This window comes from Lethenteron reissneri, chromosome 22, assembly GCF_015708825.2.
Source record: "Lethenteron reissneri isolate LAM-NWPU_2019-01 chromosome 22, ASM1570882v1, whole genome shotgun sequence".
Lineage (NCBI taxonomy): Eukaryota > Metazoa > Chordata > Hyperoartia > Petromyzontiformes > Petromyzontidae > Lethenteron > Lethenteron reissneri.
Window position 1 is genome coordinate 7,341,249 of NC_083800.1, and position 16,938 is coordinate 7,358,186.

General features: G+C 48.1%; 1 protein-coding gene and 1 non-coding gene across 2 annotated transcripts in view; both read left to right on the forward strand.

Annotated features, from left to right (window-relative positions):
• The first annotated feature begins 29 nt into the window (after window positions 1–29).
• Window positions 30–16,938, forward strand: part of LOC133345410 (uncharacterized) — a 28,639-nt gene continuing 11,730 nt past the window's right edge. Inside the window, exons 1-5 of the mRNA XM_061556134.1 lie at window positions 30–46; window positions 15,474–15,572; window positions 15,883–15,944; window positions 16,529–16,570; window positions 16,735–16,828. Of these exons, the coding sequence (XP_061412118.1) occupies window positions 15,936–15,944; window positions 16,529–16,570; window positions 16,735–16,828 (145 nt within the window). The 5' untranslated portion in view covers window positions 30–46; window positions 15,474–15,572; window positions 15,883–15,935. The remainder of the gene's footprint in view (window positions 47–15,473; window positions 15,573–15,882; window positions 15,945–16,528; window positions 16,571–16,734; window positions 16,829–16,938) is intronic.
• TRNAT-UGU (transfer RNA threonine (anticodon UGU)) lies at window positions 7,175–7,247 on the forward strand. Its single transcript has one exon. It is a non-coding gene; the product is annotated as a tRNA-Thr (tRNA).

Genomic DNA, 16,938 nt, shown 5'->3' on the forward strand with positions numbered 1-16,938 from the left:
TTTGTCGATATCTGGACACGCAGAGCCGCCAATGACTCGAGACGCGGTATGTGACAACACTCCACGCGACCACGGGGAGAGAGAGAAACGCAAACTCCAAATGTACAGCAGGCGTCAGGGTTGCAATGGAACCCACGACCTCCTGTACACCAGGCGAGGGAGTTAACATCTCACCGTGCACCGTGAAGGTCACAGGGGGGAGGGGGGGGGGTGAGTTGTTTGACCATACTTCATGCGCAGTGTTGAGTCTATGGGTAGTGTGGGTCTATGGGCAGTGTGAGTCTATGCGCAGTGTTGAGTCTATGGGAATTATTGAGTCTATGGGTAGTGTGAGTCTATGGGTAGTGTTGAGTCTATGGGTAGTGTTGAGTCTATGGGTAGTGTTGGGTCTATGTGCAATGTTGAGTCTATGGGTAGTGTTGAGTCTATGGGTAGTGTTGAGTCTATGGGAAGTGTTGAGTCTATGCGCAGTGTTGAGTCTATGGGAATTATTGAGTCTATGGGTAGTGTGAGTCTATGGGTAGTGTTGAGTCTATGGGTAGTATTGAGTCTATGTGCAGTGTTGAGTCTAAGGGTAGTGTGAGTCTATGGGTAGTGTTGAGTCTATGGGTAGTGTTGAGTCTATGGGTAGTGTTGGGTCTATGTGCAATGTTGAGTCTATGGGTAGTGTTGAGTCTATGGGAAGTGTTGAGTCTATGCGCAGTGTTGAGTCTATGGGAATTATTGAGTCTATGGGTAGTGTGAGTCTATGGGTAGTGTTGAGTCTGTGGGTAGTGTTGAGTCTATGCGCAGTGTTGAGTCTATGGGAATTATTGAGTCTATGGGTAGTGTGAGTCTATGGGTAGTGTTGAGTCTATGGGTAGTGTTGAGTCTATGTGCAGTGTTGAGTCTATGGGTAGAGTTGAGTCTATGGGAAGTGTTGAGTCTATGTGCAGTTTTGAGTCTATGTGCAGTGTTGAGTCTATGTGCAGTGTTGAGTCTATGGGTAGTGTTGAGTCTATGGGAAGTGTTGAGTCTATGGGTAGTGGTGAGTCTATGGTTAGTGTTGAGTCTATGGGTAGTGCGAGTATATAGGCAGTATGTTGAACTTCTTTCGCACCGTACGTAGTCACCTGTGCTAATATGACGTCGCTCGTCAATCAGCCGTCGGTATCCATTGAAAGGAGTCTAACTCAGCTGGGTGGCCTTAAGCACGTGCGGAGCTCGAATCACTGCGCCATCGCTTCACGCATTCGACGCAGCGTTACACGTTCTTTCACCACTTACATAACGCCGCCGTTGCTGCTGTTGCAAGCACGCGTGCTGGTGATTATTACACAAGTAATATGCTTAACGTTTCGCATTTATCCTCATAAAGTATAGATACATAAAGCGCTGCTAGATAGAACACGTGGTGAGGCCAGCCGACAAATGCTCGGCTGCCTTTGTCTCTCGAGCGGCGATGTTCACCTAACCGCACAAAAGCACTCGTGTTTAGGCCGAGTCGACCTGCAGGAGGCACAGATCAGGTACAATTTCACCGTACACCATGAACCCGGTGACCTGAGTTCAATGCCCCTGGTAAGTAGAACTACTTTATTTTGCCGAGTTGGTCCCCCCACCCCCGTCCCACCGATTCACGAAACCCATTGTCACCAGCGGGGTGAAGTATGGTCAAACAAGTAAAATAAAAATAAAATAAAATTCAAGTGATACAGCTATCGTGCTGTGACGGTTCCACCTGAAGACGGAAGCTTGTGTTGCCTCCGAAACGTCGTCATTTTTATTTAATTTTTATTTTACTTTTATTATTTTTTTTTTACCTACGTGACTTTACCGAAAAAACCTAAGAATATGAATCCTTGCACTCACGAAAGCTTCAAATCTAGAATGGTCAAACAACCCCGCCACGACCGAGGGGACACGTTCACACAGCAGTGGGACTGACAAAATAACCCTTACGGTCACAAGCAGTAATATTCAATTAGACTACAATAGTTGGTGCGTTTAACAGGATTTAAAGGGATTACGGGGGTTTATCTCCTGCGGAGAGCTTCAACGCAATCTGTCACATTAATACACAACAATTGGACGAGTGCTTGGCTTATTATGTACATGTATATAGGGCACGTCGAGAGGAAATGTAATCATCATTCACAAGCTTACAAGCTGCTGTTGCTGCTGCTAAGTATTAAAATCAAAGCTTTTTTTTGGGCACCAATCCACTTTTGGATGAAGTCCTCCCCTCTACCCCCACGCCGTGTCGGCGGTGAGGTGGGTTTAGGGGGGGGTGGGGTGTTTGACCATACTTCACCACGCTGGTCAGTGCGGGTTGTTGATGTTTGAATGAGCGGCGGGGAGCGGCTCGGGCGAACGAGACGGAGACGACGCCCGACTGCTTACCGCCTGTGAAATTGAAACTTGCTTAGGAAATTAAGCAGAGTCTGTGTGTTGGGGCTTGGGGGGTAATTGGATTAGCAGCGTTCGCGTTCCGGCGTAGTGGCCCGGAATCGCCTCTGCCCGATGCACCACCGCCACCACCACCACCGCCTCCACCACCGCCACCACCACCACCTCCACCACCGCCACCACCACCACCGCCACCACCACCACCACCGTCACCGCCACCACCAACACCGATACCACCACCGCCACAACCACCACCGCCACCACCGCCACCACCGCCTCCACCGCCACCGATACCACCACCGCCTCCACCACCACCGCCACCACCACCGCCGTCTGCGCGTCGTCGTCCCCTGTCGCTCGCTCTGCCGGAAAATCCGAATGAAATCTCAACGTCTTGCCACGTCCGTGTGTGTGTGCGTGTGTGTATTTCTGCGCGTGTATTTCTGTGCGCGCGTGTGTATTTCTGTCTGTGTGTGTATGTGTGTGTATTTCTGTGTGTGTGTGTATGTGTGTGTATTTCTGTGTGCGTGTATTTTGGAGCGCGTGTGTGTATTTCTGTGCGTGTGTGTATTTCTGTGTGTATTTCTGTGCGCGCGTGTGTATTTCTGTCTGTGTGTGTGTATGTATATGTATGTGTATGTATTTCTCTGTGTGTGTGTACTTCTGTGCGCGTGTGTGTATTTCTGTCTGTGTGTGTATGTGTGTGTGTATTTCTGTGTGTGTGTGTGTGTGTATTTCTGTGTGTGTGTGTATTTCTGCGTGTGTGTGTATTTATGTGTGTGTATTTCTGTCTGTGTGTGTATTTATGTGTATGTGTATTTCTGTGCGCGTGTGTGTTTTTCTGCGTGTGTGTACGTTGGAACAGTAGTGGGCACAGGTGGTGCATCGCCCAGTCATTCAGTCAGTCGACCCATGTCGCCTGTGTCTGCCCCGTGACCTCCTGCCAGCGGGCCACTCACCCCCTCGTGTGCCTATCCGACCTTCATAGGTGCTCGCTCACAGCACCTTCCCCAATAGTCTGTTAAGGCTATACGGGAGGATGTTTGATTTTTGTTTCTCGCGCTCAAGGTCACCAACATCAGTGACGATAATTATCGGTCCTAGGCCTCCGGTAGGTCGACTCAGCCTCAAATTAGTACCTGGTACGGCGTATAAGCACTGCTCTACGAATCGGGTGGTTTGATACTAAGCGCAGTGCTTTAACCAATACATCACAAGCCAAAGATCCCCCCTTATAGCCTCAACAGACTGTTGGGACAAGTGTTGTTAGCGAGCACCTATGAAAGCCGGCACGGCACACGAGGGGGTGAGTGGCCAGCACCACGCCCGGCCGCCTTTGTCTCCCTAGTGGCGATGTATTACGCAACGAACCAGGTGCAGTGCTTATTTGAGGCTGGCAGACCCCAGGACCCATTCAAGATACTCGTCACTGCGGTTGTTGACCGTGAGCGGGAATCGAACTCGGGACGCCTAATTATGGGGTTATGCTTTAATATCGTGGTTCTTAACCCGGGGGTGCGAGATGCCCTTTCTGGCGGTGCGAGACGTGGCCAGATGTTTTTAGAAGGTAAATTAGCGAGACATATATTAAGCACGGGCACGTAAGTAGAACACTACTTTGTTTTATCAAATCCGATGTATTTACTAACAATATGAAAAAAAATCGATTTAAAAAAATATACGCTGCCAAGCTTGGTGGTGTTTCATTCAGACGCTGTCTTTCCGACAGACCTGTTCTTCACCTGAGGACGGCTGCTTGCGTTGTGGCCCGAAACGTCGTGAGAATCATTTTATTATGTTTTATTTTTATTCTTTTATTATTTCCCTTCTACGTGACTTTACCGGAAGAACCAAGAAAAATATGAAAAAATATAAGATTAAGAACCAAAGGGATGATGATTTAAGACTGCAGGAAAGGTTAAGAACCACTGCTTTAAACCAATACACTCCGCCTCCTCCCAACAACGACAAAGATCCCCCGTATAGCCTTAGCAGACTGTAGGGGCAAGTGATGTTAACGAGCACCTATGAAGGCCGGAACGGTACACGAGGGGGTGGGTGGGCCAGCACCACGCCAGACCGCCTTTGTCTCCCCAGTGGCGATGTTTACACACCGCACCAGGTACTCATTTCAGGCTGAATCGACCTAGGGGAGGCCCAGGACCGGTTCAAATAATCATCACTGGTGTTGGCCGTGAGCGGGAATCGAACCCGGGTCGCCGGGTTCATAGCGCAGCGCGCTAACCGCTACACTATCGCTCCCAACACCATACACACAGACACTACCAAAGGCTCCATCCACATGCCCACTCTCTCTCTCCCTCTGTCTGCCAACAAAGGGGACGTGATACGTCTTGTGTGGAAAGATCCCGATTAGGATGTTTGAGGTTTGCGGCGACGGATTCCGTGCAATTCTCTCTTGTCTGGCCGCTATGACCCGGCGGGGGTCATGGGGGGGGTGTGGGGTTTTCTCTCTGTTACCCCTTGGGCAGTTTGAGCTCCTTCTCGTTATTAAACACGCGTATCCCATTGGCAGCTTATGGGTTACCCCCCCCCCACCCCCCCCCCTACCTAAACAATGGTATTGCTCAGTGTCCTTCACTAATTTCCAGAGGGGGGACACTTTCGCCAATAAGACAGCGTCAGAGTGAGGGCCGCCACACATTTGAAATCATTTGGGTTTGACAGCAGCACGATGATGATGCTGATGGGGTGGGTGTTCTCACATGTTGTGTACTGTCAGGGGCCTCACTAAAGGCCACCAAGAGGCAGTGCCAGATTAACTAGTGCCGGGGCCTGTAACATATGTATTTACTAACAATAAAGGGGCCCGAAATATAAAAAACACGTAAATATTAAAACACTAATTTGTAACTTGCGTAGTAAAGTAAATATATTTTTTCATTTGCTATACAGACAGATAATACGACAAATCGCTAACCTTAAACACTCAGTCGTTCATAAAAGTTGAAGGCGGTATAGTACTATGGTAACAGAGCAAGTGCAGAATCACTGAACCGAAATTGATAGCCTGAAAGCATTTAGCGCGGGGCCCTTGAACGTGCGGGCCCCGTATAGCTACATATGTAGCTACTACACGTGTAGCAGCTACTACACGTGTAGCTACTACGTGTGTAGCTACTACGTGTGTAGCTACTACAGGTGTAGTACACGTGTAGTAGCTACGTGTGCTACTGGGATAACCCGGCACTGCTAAGAGGCCCCCAGTGCTCCGCGGGCCTTGCGATGAGAACCCACAGGCTGGCGGAGCTTACAATAATTATTATTGGACAAGTTGTGGAATATCATGCACGCATACGCGCGGATTCGGCGGATAAGAAACGCAAATTAAACGCGCAATTCCCATTGCGTGCCAAGCGAAGAGGGCTCGTGTTGGGCAGCGTGCGCGCTCTGTGCTCAAGGGTTTGGTGGTCGACGGAGGAGACTCAGTGACGGCGGAGGAGCAGAACAGCCAAAACGGGGAAAACCGCGCGCCCTGCAGAGGACGTCCATCGCGGACGACGGACCAAATCAATCGTCGTCGGCTCGATCGTGCTCGGGACAGAGGTCGCAACCGGGTACCCGATACCCGTACCCTACCCGATACCCGGCTACCCGTACCCGGCCGGGTACGAGTACCCGTTTGCGACCCTGGTGCGGCCGGGTACGGGTAGGCCGTGAGTCACTGGTGAGTCACCGTTTGTCACTCATTTCCCAACGTCTTGTCTCTTCTCACAATTCAAGTTCGTAGAATCAACCCACCCGCGCCTGCAACATGGCTTCATCCCAGAGGTCGCAATCGGGTACCTGATACCCGTACCCTACCCGATACCCGGCCGGGTACGGGTAGTCGGGTATCGGGTAGGATACGGGTACGGGTACCCGTTTGCGATCCTGGTGCGACCGGGTACGGGTAAGGAATCAAAACCCGTTTGCGACCTCTGGCTCGGGAGCACGTGGGTGGTTGCACCGCAGGGCCGTGAGAGATGACGACACCTCTGGAGGGCCCGCCTTCATCCAGCGGTGGATAAACCATAGCTGATGATGCTGATTTATCAGCCAAGCTCAGAGCGAGCTTGATTTCTGTAGGGTTTGCAATGCGTGTCACGTGAATGGATTTGATTGTATAGCCCCAAATTACGTTACGATGTCGCGAGTGATGATTATAACATTCCATAGTTACAGTCACTCTATCGAGGGGCGTCCCACGCGGTGTCGGCCACAGGGGGTTGCTTGACCATACTTCACCACGCTGGTCAGTGCGGATTGACGAAGGGTGTGGGTGTGTGTGCCCCCCACCACCCACCCCGCTCCCCACGCACGGGACCGATTCTGATATAATTTTGCCACTGACGTTAGCCGTGACCCTAAAAGAGAAATTATACTGGCAGGAACCTCCTGGTTACACCAGCCCACAGGGGATTGTTGTGTCCGTCGTGCAGGGAGGGGCTGGGTGGGGAGGGTGGGGAGGGGCTGGGTGGGGAGGGTTGGGCTGGGTGGGGGGTGGGAGGGGTGGGGCTGAGTGGGGAGGGGCTGGTCACCCCGTGGTGCCCTTATAAAATTCAACGTTTAACCTACTCACGACGGCTTGTGCCCGCCCTCACAGTCGGCCATATTTGCGGAATACACCACGCCGCCGTTGACCCTGGCCATTGACCGAGCAACCCAACGTTCCTACCAGCTCCCTCCGCAGGAATGTGTTATTTATCGCTCAATGTCGTGTGTTTTTTATTGTGTTTGCTGCTCGTAGTGTGTTTTTGTAGAGGAAGGATAAGACTCACGTGGGGGCTCCTTAGCTCAGGGGTTAGAGCACTGGTCTTGTAAACCAGGGGTCGCGAGTTCAAATCTCGCAGGGGCCTTGGGCTTATTTTTCTAATACAAACATCTCGATTCATTGTTTTTAAATCCTTTATATTAAGTTCGCTTGCTTGCTTGCTTGCGTGCTTGCTTGCTTACGACCGTGCAAACCTTTCGGTCATTTTTTAACCCACTTCCCGTGATCCAATCGAGCTGACATTTTGCACACAGACTCGTTGTGCGAGACAATTAATGTTCGTGAAAAAAAAATTCCAAAATTTTACACTGTTTAGGGAAAACAAATTAAATATTTAATTACCAATTGTTTAATACTGCAGACAATCATCTGACCCATAGGTGGCAGCCATCTAAAGCCAGAGGACGAGAGGACTCTAGCCGCCACGCATATAAAGGATTTAGAGTGAAAAACTTTGTTTTTACGGGTTATACTTATTTTTCCATTGCGTTTAACAACGACGACGACAGTGTGGTGTAACGGTGTAACGGTAGAACATTAGCTGACCAATTGCAACCAGCATAGAGACGTTCGACGAGGTTAAATTTGTCTACTTTTAATACTTGCCTGAGTGTTACACAATGAACGTGAAATGATGCATGCCATTTGCGCAACAGCGAACGTGCATTGTCAACCCTGTCCGTGACAATCAGCGTTCAAGCCCGGGCTGCCGCTAGATGGCAGCATTGCACTTCTCGGCGTGGGATGACCGTATTCTTAGATCGGGGGACGGGTAAGAGAGAGAAAAAAACGACCCTGGCAGACATCGTCGAACAACGCAGACGTCCAGAATGAACGCCTCGTTTGTCGTATGGTGTATGTTGAATTTCTTTCGCACCGTACGTAGCCAACCGTGTTAATCGATTTGATACGCCAAACATTGCACCCTAATTGGCCTTGACAATCCGCCCTCCTCCTCGAAGAAGAAGACACTGGTTTGTTTCATTTTGTTTGTTTCATTCATTAGGTGTAGTCCTGTGAGCCATGCGGCTCTTGACTCGGGTGCAACCGCAACAAACATCTTAAAGTGACTACACGCAACAGAAAAATCCAGGAAAAAACAGCAAAGTCTTCCAGATAGGAAAAAAAACATGCTGTGTGCAAAAATCCCAGTGGGATGCAAGTCAAACAATAGCAACCATAAGACAATTTAGATTAAAGTTATCCTGTTAACTCTGTACTTCAAACAAACATGGCTAAACCATACGTTTTTCGAATCACCAAAATAAAGCTATAAAATAAACAATGTAACAGCAATCATAGGAACTGTGATTCAAATGCAACAATAAACGATATACATAACATGTACGACCGAACTTTGCAGCCAGAGCTGGTGGCGGAACCACCAACCGCATCGGAACATCGACAGGCACATGCGCACATCTCATTCGTGCGCGAGAATTTAACACGTTCCTTCGGAGTGGGCAGGTAGCAACATGGTTGGACAGCGCATTCGTGCATGACAGCCAGACAACTCATACCTGGTGGGCAGTGTGGAAGCTGTTACTACCTGTATAAGTGTAGTGTATCGTGTCGTGTATAGTGTAGTGTGTAGGTTAAACGTTGAGTTTTATAAGGGCACCACGGGGTGACCCACCCAGCCCCCTCCCCTTGCTTAGGACCCTCCAATTACCCCCCTCCCTTAGGCCCCTCCCCTGACCAACCCCCCATATCCTTAGGCCCCTCCACCTGACCCCCCCTCCCTTAGGCCCCTCCTCTGAACCCCCCCTCCTCAGGCCCCTTTCATGACTCCCCCCTTCCTTAGGCCCCTCCCCTGACCCTCCTCCCTTAGGCACCTCCCCTCTCCGTACCCGGCAGTAGGTCTCCACCAATCAAAAAGCTGTTTGTAAGGTCTCCACCAATCAAAGAGCTGTGTGTATTATATATTTATTTATGCACGACAGACAGACAGACAATTAATCCCTGGTGGGCAGTGTGGAACATTGTTCCTACCTGTAAAGCCCCAATCCACAGCGCTGGGACTGTGGCCATTCAACCCAAGCTATGGAACCGCAGTACAGCAGTGTTCACTCATTGTCAGCGGGTGGGAAGGGGGGGGGGATCACTTTGGCCGATGAAACATCGTCAGTGTGAGTGCCGCCACACGTTTGAAACCATTGGAGTTTGACAGCAGCATGGTGTATCATGGGACCTCCTTTGCCAGTACCAAAATATACTAATAGGGGTTTTCCCCTTTTATCTGGCAACAAAACTGACACCTTTTGCAATGAATCATGTTTACATTAACCACAATACTTGCAGTCAAATTAAAAAAACAATACTCTGATAACGAGTGCATTGTCCTTGAAACTGATTGGTCCACACCAGAGACAGCTTTCTTTAGAGCCTAGTCTCATATGGTGTTCGACCAGATGACGCAAAAAGGCAGGCGCACAGTTCACAGACAACGCACTATCAGAGTAATGAGAGCTCGGGGTGAGCAGCTACATCATGGGATCTCCTTTGCGATTACCTAAATATACTAATAGGGGTTTTCCCCTTTTTTCTGGCAACAAAACTGACACCTTTTGCAAGGAATCATGTTTACATTAACCACAATAAACATGATTCATTGCTAAAGGTGTCAATTTTGTTGAACACCATATGAGACTAGGCTCTAAAGAAAGCTGTTTCTGGTGTGGACTAATACGTTTCAAGTACAATGCATAAATTATCAGAGCATTGTTTTTTGTTTGCATTTGACTGCAAGTATTGTGGTTAATGCAAACATGATTCCTTGCAAAAGGTGTCAGTTTTGTTGCCAGAAAAAAGGGGAAACCCCCTATTAGTATAGCAGCACGGTGGTGACGGGGATGGTGCCTTTTGGCGTCATCTGGTCCAACCCATATGAGACTAGGCTCGAAGGAAAGCTGTCTCGGGTGTGGACCAATCAACTTCAAGGACAGTGCACATTATCAGAGTTATGTTCTTTTGTTTGTATTATGACTGCAGGTATTGCGGTCTATGCAAACATGACTCCTTGCAAAAAGGTGTCAGTTTTGTTGCCAGATAGAAGGGTAAAGAACCAATTATCATATTTTTACTGGCAAATGAGGTCCCCATAGTGGGGATGGTGTTGTCACGTGTTGTGTATTGTGGGTGGGGGGGGTACGTCAGTGGCCCACGGGGCCTTGCTGCAATGAAGAACGCTGACATTGTAAAACCACTCGACTCTGTGCGCCTTCGACGGAGGAGGAGGAGAGACATCAAAACTGCACCAACTCTCTCTCTCTCTTCTGAAGCCCTCTCATCGCTGCTAGCAGACATCGATATTGTCATTTAGCTTTCTGAACATCTTGCCGAAACAACGGTATGATAATTGGTTCTTTACCCTTCTATCTGGCAACAAAACTGACACCTTTTTACAAGGAGTCATGTTTGCATAGACCGCAATACCTGCAGTCATAATACAAACAAAAGAACATAACTCTGATAATGTGCACTGTCCTTGAAGTTGATTGGTCCACACCCGAGACAGCTTTCCTTTGAGCCTAGTCTCATATGGGTTGGACCAGATGACGCCAAAAGGCGCACAACTCAAAGAGAATGCACCATCAGAGTATGAGAGCTCGGGGCAAGCATCTACACTATGGGAACCTCATTTGCCAGTAAAAATATGATAATTGGTTCTTTACCCTTCTATCTGGCAACAAAACTGACACCTTTTTACAAGGAGTCATGTTTGCATAGACCGCAATACCTGCAGTCATAATACAAACAAAAGAACATAACTCTGATAATGTGCACTGTCCTTGAAGTTGATTGGTCCACACCCGAGACAGCTTTCCTTTGAGCCTAGTCTCATATGGGTTGGACCAGATGACGCCAAAAGGCGCACAACTCAAGGACAATGCACCATCAGATTATCAGAGTTATGTTCTTTTGTTTGTATTATGACTGCAGGTATTGCGGTCTATGCAAACATGACTCCTTGTAAAAAGGTGTCAGTTTTGTTGCCAGATAGAAGGGTAAAGAACCAATTATCATATTTTTACTGGCAAATGAGGTTCCCATAGTGTAGATGCTTGCCCCGAGCTCTCATACTCTGATGGTGCATTGTCCTTGAGTTGTGCGCCTTTTGGCGTCATCTGGTCCAACCCATATGAGACTAGGCTCAAAGGAAAGCTGTCTCGGGTGTGGACCAATCAACTTCAAGGACAGTGCACATTATCAGAGTTATGTTCTTTTGTTTGTATTATGACTGCAGGTATTGCGGTCTATGCAAACATGACTCCTTGTAAAAAGGTGTCAGTTTTGTTGCCAGATAGAAGGGTAAAGAACCAATTATCATATTTTTACTGGCAAATGAGGTTCCCATAGTGAAACAACGGTAGTTTTCGAATTCCATAAGCTTTATTTTGACAGCGGGCACAACTTTTGTTATTCGTATTATTGCTTTCTGAAGCTTATAATATGGAGATTACAGTGCCGTAATAGTATTAGCGACGTTTAAATGTATATATGCATTCACATCTCTGGGCCATTCGATGATGATGGATTTGCGATTTGATTAAATAATCGATAGACAGCGATGACCGAGAAATCGAACCCAGGTCTCTGGGTTCATAATGCAGCGCACGAACCACTGCGCAACCGCCCGGAGCGAAATATCACAATCTAGTATTGCCATCCAATTGTGCCAGTGTCTTCACTTTTCACAGATATGTCGCAAGATAGATCCCGCTATGCCAGGGTTTCCCAAAACGCCGGTTCTCGCAACCCACCGCCACCACGCTCCATCTCACCAATTTACTCATCCCATTCAAATGATCTCGTTCTACGCTGCACGCGCCTGATGATTGCTAAACACGTCCCACGTGGCGCTTTAAGCAATTGACGCTGTCTGCGTCTAGCTGAACACGTGTACACGCGCACACCTGCGACACGTGTACACGCACACACCTGCGACACGTGTACACGCGCACACCTGCGACACGTGTACACGCGCACACCTGCGACACGTGTACACGCGCAAACCTGCGACACGTGTACACGCACACACACCTGCAAGACGTGTACGCGTACACACACCTGCAACATGTGTACACGCACACACACACGCATATATAAGTCTCCATTTGGTTCGGCGCTACTAACGCAGAGAGCGTTAATTACTTAGCGCGTCGCGACGGACGTGTTTAACAACTATCGGGTGCGTGGAACGACTTCATTCGTACTTGAATGGTAGGAGTACATTGGTAAACGTACTCGTAGTTTTTTCGGTAAAGTCACGTATGTAAAAAATTGAAATAAAAATAAAATAATAATAAATCACGACGTTTCGGAGGCAACACAAGCAAGTCTCCGTCATCATTTTTATTATTTTATTTTTTATTAATTTTAATTTCAATTTTTTACCTACGTGACTTTACCGAAAAAACTAAGAGTATGAATCCTTGCAGTCACGAAAACTTCAAATCTAGAATTGGTAAACGTGTTTAGTAAATTGGTAAACGTGTTTACCAATGTACACGTGTACACACAATTTACCAATGCATCACCTTTCAAGTCCAACTTGTTTTTTGTACACGCTGCACACGCCTGATGATTAATTGTCAAACGCGTCCTATACGCGGCGTGCAGAGCGCCAACTGGTAACAATCAGCACCGTCCTCGTCACGCGGGACGCAACACGCACACAATGCATTTATCTTGCATTCGATTCAGCGCTCATTACATCACGTAGAACAAAGATAATCTTTCCGGCACGTGCAACTTGTTAAGCAAAAAACTCATCAAATACGGGCGAACACGTGGCGCCGTTTATTTGGTGTATATTTTTTTAGAGGAGGTAACGTCGGTTGGATCGTGAGGAATTGGCGTTGGGTTGCAAGCCGTTCCGCTGATATTTGTTTTTAAAACGACAAGAGATACAAAACACGCGAACATTCTCAACGCGGATCGAGAGAAATTCCAGGATCGGCACCACATTGCTCGCCACCCGAACTTGGTCTGAGCTCTCATCTGCGCACCTCCGATGCATCGCACCGCCGTGGAACAAACCACCACAAACGCTTCTTCAAAACGTGGCGCGCGAGCGCGCGAACACAAATATCATAACTTTTAGATCTTCAGCCGAATTTCTTCTGCGAGTCCTGCATTAAGGAGAGCTGTGAGCGTGGTTAACGCTGAATGCCCGGCCCTGTGTCGGGCGTTTCTGAGCTTTGGCACGTTTAATGGGTACGTCTGTCGAGGCCTCCTGCGGAGTTCTCTGGATCGTCTCGTCGCCCCGGTCCGTGATGACGGCGGGGAGGAGTGCGAAGGTTGCGGCGTCTCCAATGCTGCTCGCCCTGCTCGTTATGCTCGCACAAGGTCGGTGGCGTTGACGGATTGGCCGTTGTCTTTGTTCCGACTACGCGAGTCTTCCTACGTTAGTTGCTGAGCAGTCGGCGATTATTTCTTTTTAACGAAATCTTCTAACGCTGTGTAGGAAAGGAAAACGATTTTTTTAAGGCAAGTTCTGGTAATGGCCCAGTCAACGAAAGTTGACTTCCCCCCCCCCCCCCCCAACGTTGTCGGAGTAACGTTGGGCTCGACGTCCCATGTTTACCAAAGTTATGCTGTGGTCGGTTTGATGGTTGGTTTGATTGAAATGGTTTTCAAAATCGCAGTGCTGTACTGCTCCGTATTGAGATGCTCGAGGTTAAAGTCATTTTTATGAAATTAAGTCCCTCTGAATCGGTACATTTATTTACGCTGGAGGAATCCGATGAGCTTTAAAGGACACGCGCCGATCCACGATCTGACGTCAAAATAATGCCGCACTCCATGAAACGGTTCACCATTGGAACCTCATTTGCCAGTAAAAATATGATAATTGGTTTTTTTAACCTTTTATCTGGCAACAAAACTGACACCTTTTTTACAAGGAGTCATGTTTACATAGACCACAATACCTGCAGTCATAATGAAAAAAAAGGCGTGCGCCTTTTGGCGTCATCTGGTCCAACCCATATGAGACTAGACTCTAAGGAAAGCTGTCTCGGGTGTTGACCAATCAACTTCAAGGACAGTGCATACATTATCAGAGTTGTGTTTTTTGTTTGCATTATGACTGCAGGTATTGTGGTCTATGTAAACATGACTCCTCGTAAAAAAGGTGTCAGTTTTGTTGCCAGATAGAAGGGTAAAAAACCAATTATCCATGAACGTTGTCTACAACATCTGGGCGAAAAGCCCTCCAGACGAGCTCCGTCTATCGAGCAGTGGAGCTTCTTCACCTGGGGTGCGTGCACCAGCTGCGGGTGCGAGATGCACTTTCTGGGGGTGCGAGACGTGGCCAGATCGGTTTTAGAAAGTCAATAATCGAAATACAAATTAAGCACTGGCACGTAAGTGTACAATAACCTTGCTTCGTCAAACCCATGTGTATTTGTTAACACAAATTTTTAACGATTGAGAACCAAAGCGGCGATGCAAGGCTGTAGTAAAGGTCGCTCTAGATTGTAGTAAAGGTCGCTCTAGATTGTCCGCAGTGCCCCATGTGGTCCGTGACGATCCCCCAGGTGAGTCCAAGGGGGGCTGATGCAAACGCATCTTGATGCGGGCAATAGTGACAATGGTTATACCTTATTGTTTCGCACATTTAATTAGTATTTTATTCATGATATTTAATTTTAAAATGACGTTTGGTAAACTACCATAACGCTGAGATCTAAATTTCCCCCCCCCCCCGCCATTCTAAAAAAAGTATCGTGGTGTAAAAACCCACGTTTGTATGTTCTGGTAATATGAATAATGTAGTTCTGGTATTTGTGGAGAAGTGAATGCGTTTTGTCACCGGGGTTGGGAGGGCTGAGTGGTCTGGCGGGCCAAAAACTGAGACAAAACCGCTCTACGCTTCGAGGCCCTTTTCCCAAAAGTGGGGTGGCGAGCAGTTGCAGGTGCTGCGCTATTTACCCTTTGTTATACTCTGCGGAGCATTGTGTGCACCTTGAACTTCTTTCGCGCCGTACGTAGCCAGCCGTGCTAATGGGAGGTGTGTGGGAGGGTACGACAAACGAAGCAGTGTTAAAGAAATTGTTGGCAATGGATAAACGCACGCGCGCGTGGTACGGAAACAATGTTGTATCTTCTTGGTTCTTTCGGTAAAGTCACGTAGAATGGAAACGTCGTGAGAATTATTTAATCATGTTTTATTTTTATTATTTCTTATTTCCATTCTACGTGACTTTACCGAACGAACCAAGAAGATGAATCCCTGCAGTCACGAAAGCTTTAAATCGAAACAATGTTTGTACTTGAGTACGAATCTACCCTGGCTGCGACCTAGGACTGGCCCAGGTGCCGTCTGTGGGGAACCGGCGTCTGGAGCGAGTCCTGCAGGAGAAGCGAAGCGCAGAGCTGGACACGATCTTTGAAATCAACAAACGTGAGTCCCTCGTGAGTATGGGGTGAGGAGGGAGGGGGGCAGTGAGGCTCCCCCCCACCTCCCTCTCCCCCGCTTGCAACCCTGCCAATGGGTGTGTTATTGGGATCTACCAGAAATCAATACTGCTTGAAATGCCGATACTGCCCCGGGATCCATTGAAAGACTCTGAATCCACCTTTGTAATGCATACTAATGAATGTGTACTGCTGGTTGAATGCATTTTCTTAAAAAGTAAACTACTATGTAGTATGTGTATTGCGTGCATGTACGTGGAGACGCCTTAATGTTGACTGTTCCATGTGTCGCTCAGCGTTAATCTTCAATGAGTATTCCCGTGCAACGTTCCTGGTGGAAGCGGACATCATGAGCCCGGTAAGGACGAGGGGTCCACGTGACCTTCTAACTGCGACCTCGTGACCTCGTGAGCTCGTCGTCGGCTTTAGCGACTTGCTCATCTTTGTCGCTGTGGGGCGCTACGAGAGTTTCTGTTCGTGATAATTGTGGCAAATCGCCTGACGAAGCTGGGTTGTCGTCACCAGCGGAAACGTCGTACTGAAATTGTAAATATTTTGGGTTTTACTCGCCAACGCGCACCGGTGTTGCTGAAGGGGCCGTCCATAAATGACGTCACGCGATTTTTGACGCTTTTTGACCCCCCCTCGTCACACGGCGTCACAAAAAGTCAGAACCCACTCAAATATGACGTCACAAAGCTCTACCCCCCCCCCCAAAAAAAAACATGCTTCAAATCGCTTTAAACTATTGTAATTGTAGTGCGCATTTAATGTGGCGCTGCACTCTGTTGTAGGAGTGTTATAACAATTAGTGTTGTTAACAATTAGTGTTGTAATAACACATCTATACTTATTTAAAGTTGTGCATTTTTATGTGACATCACATTTCTCACCCCCCCCCCTCGTCACACATCGTCATAAATGTCTGACCCCCCCCCCCAGGTGCGTGACGTCATTTATGGAGGGCCCCAAAGTAACCAATTGGTAAGTTTTGTTCACGTGACAAACCTGTGTCGGCTGGTCGTGGGTTAACGACACTTATATTTACGCGATTTTGCACAAAATCCTTCATTATGAATAATATCTGTCGTAAAAGCCTACGTGTTAAGCTGACAATCTTTCTAATTGTTTGCGTGCGTGCGTCGCAGCTCACGCGAAACGCGGTCGCCAATTTAGGCTTTAAGTGGGCAAAATCGGAAGACGGAAAAGTCTACATCCCGTACGAGATGTACAACCGCTACGGTGAGCGACGCTGCCGTGTGCGTGTACGGTGGTGCCAGGGTGTCGCTGTAGTGCCCTGTGTGGCCCCTTCTCCAACGGTTCGTTTTAGGGCCGTTAACCGCGTGTCTGGC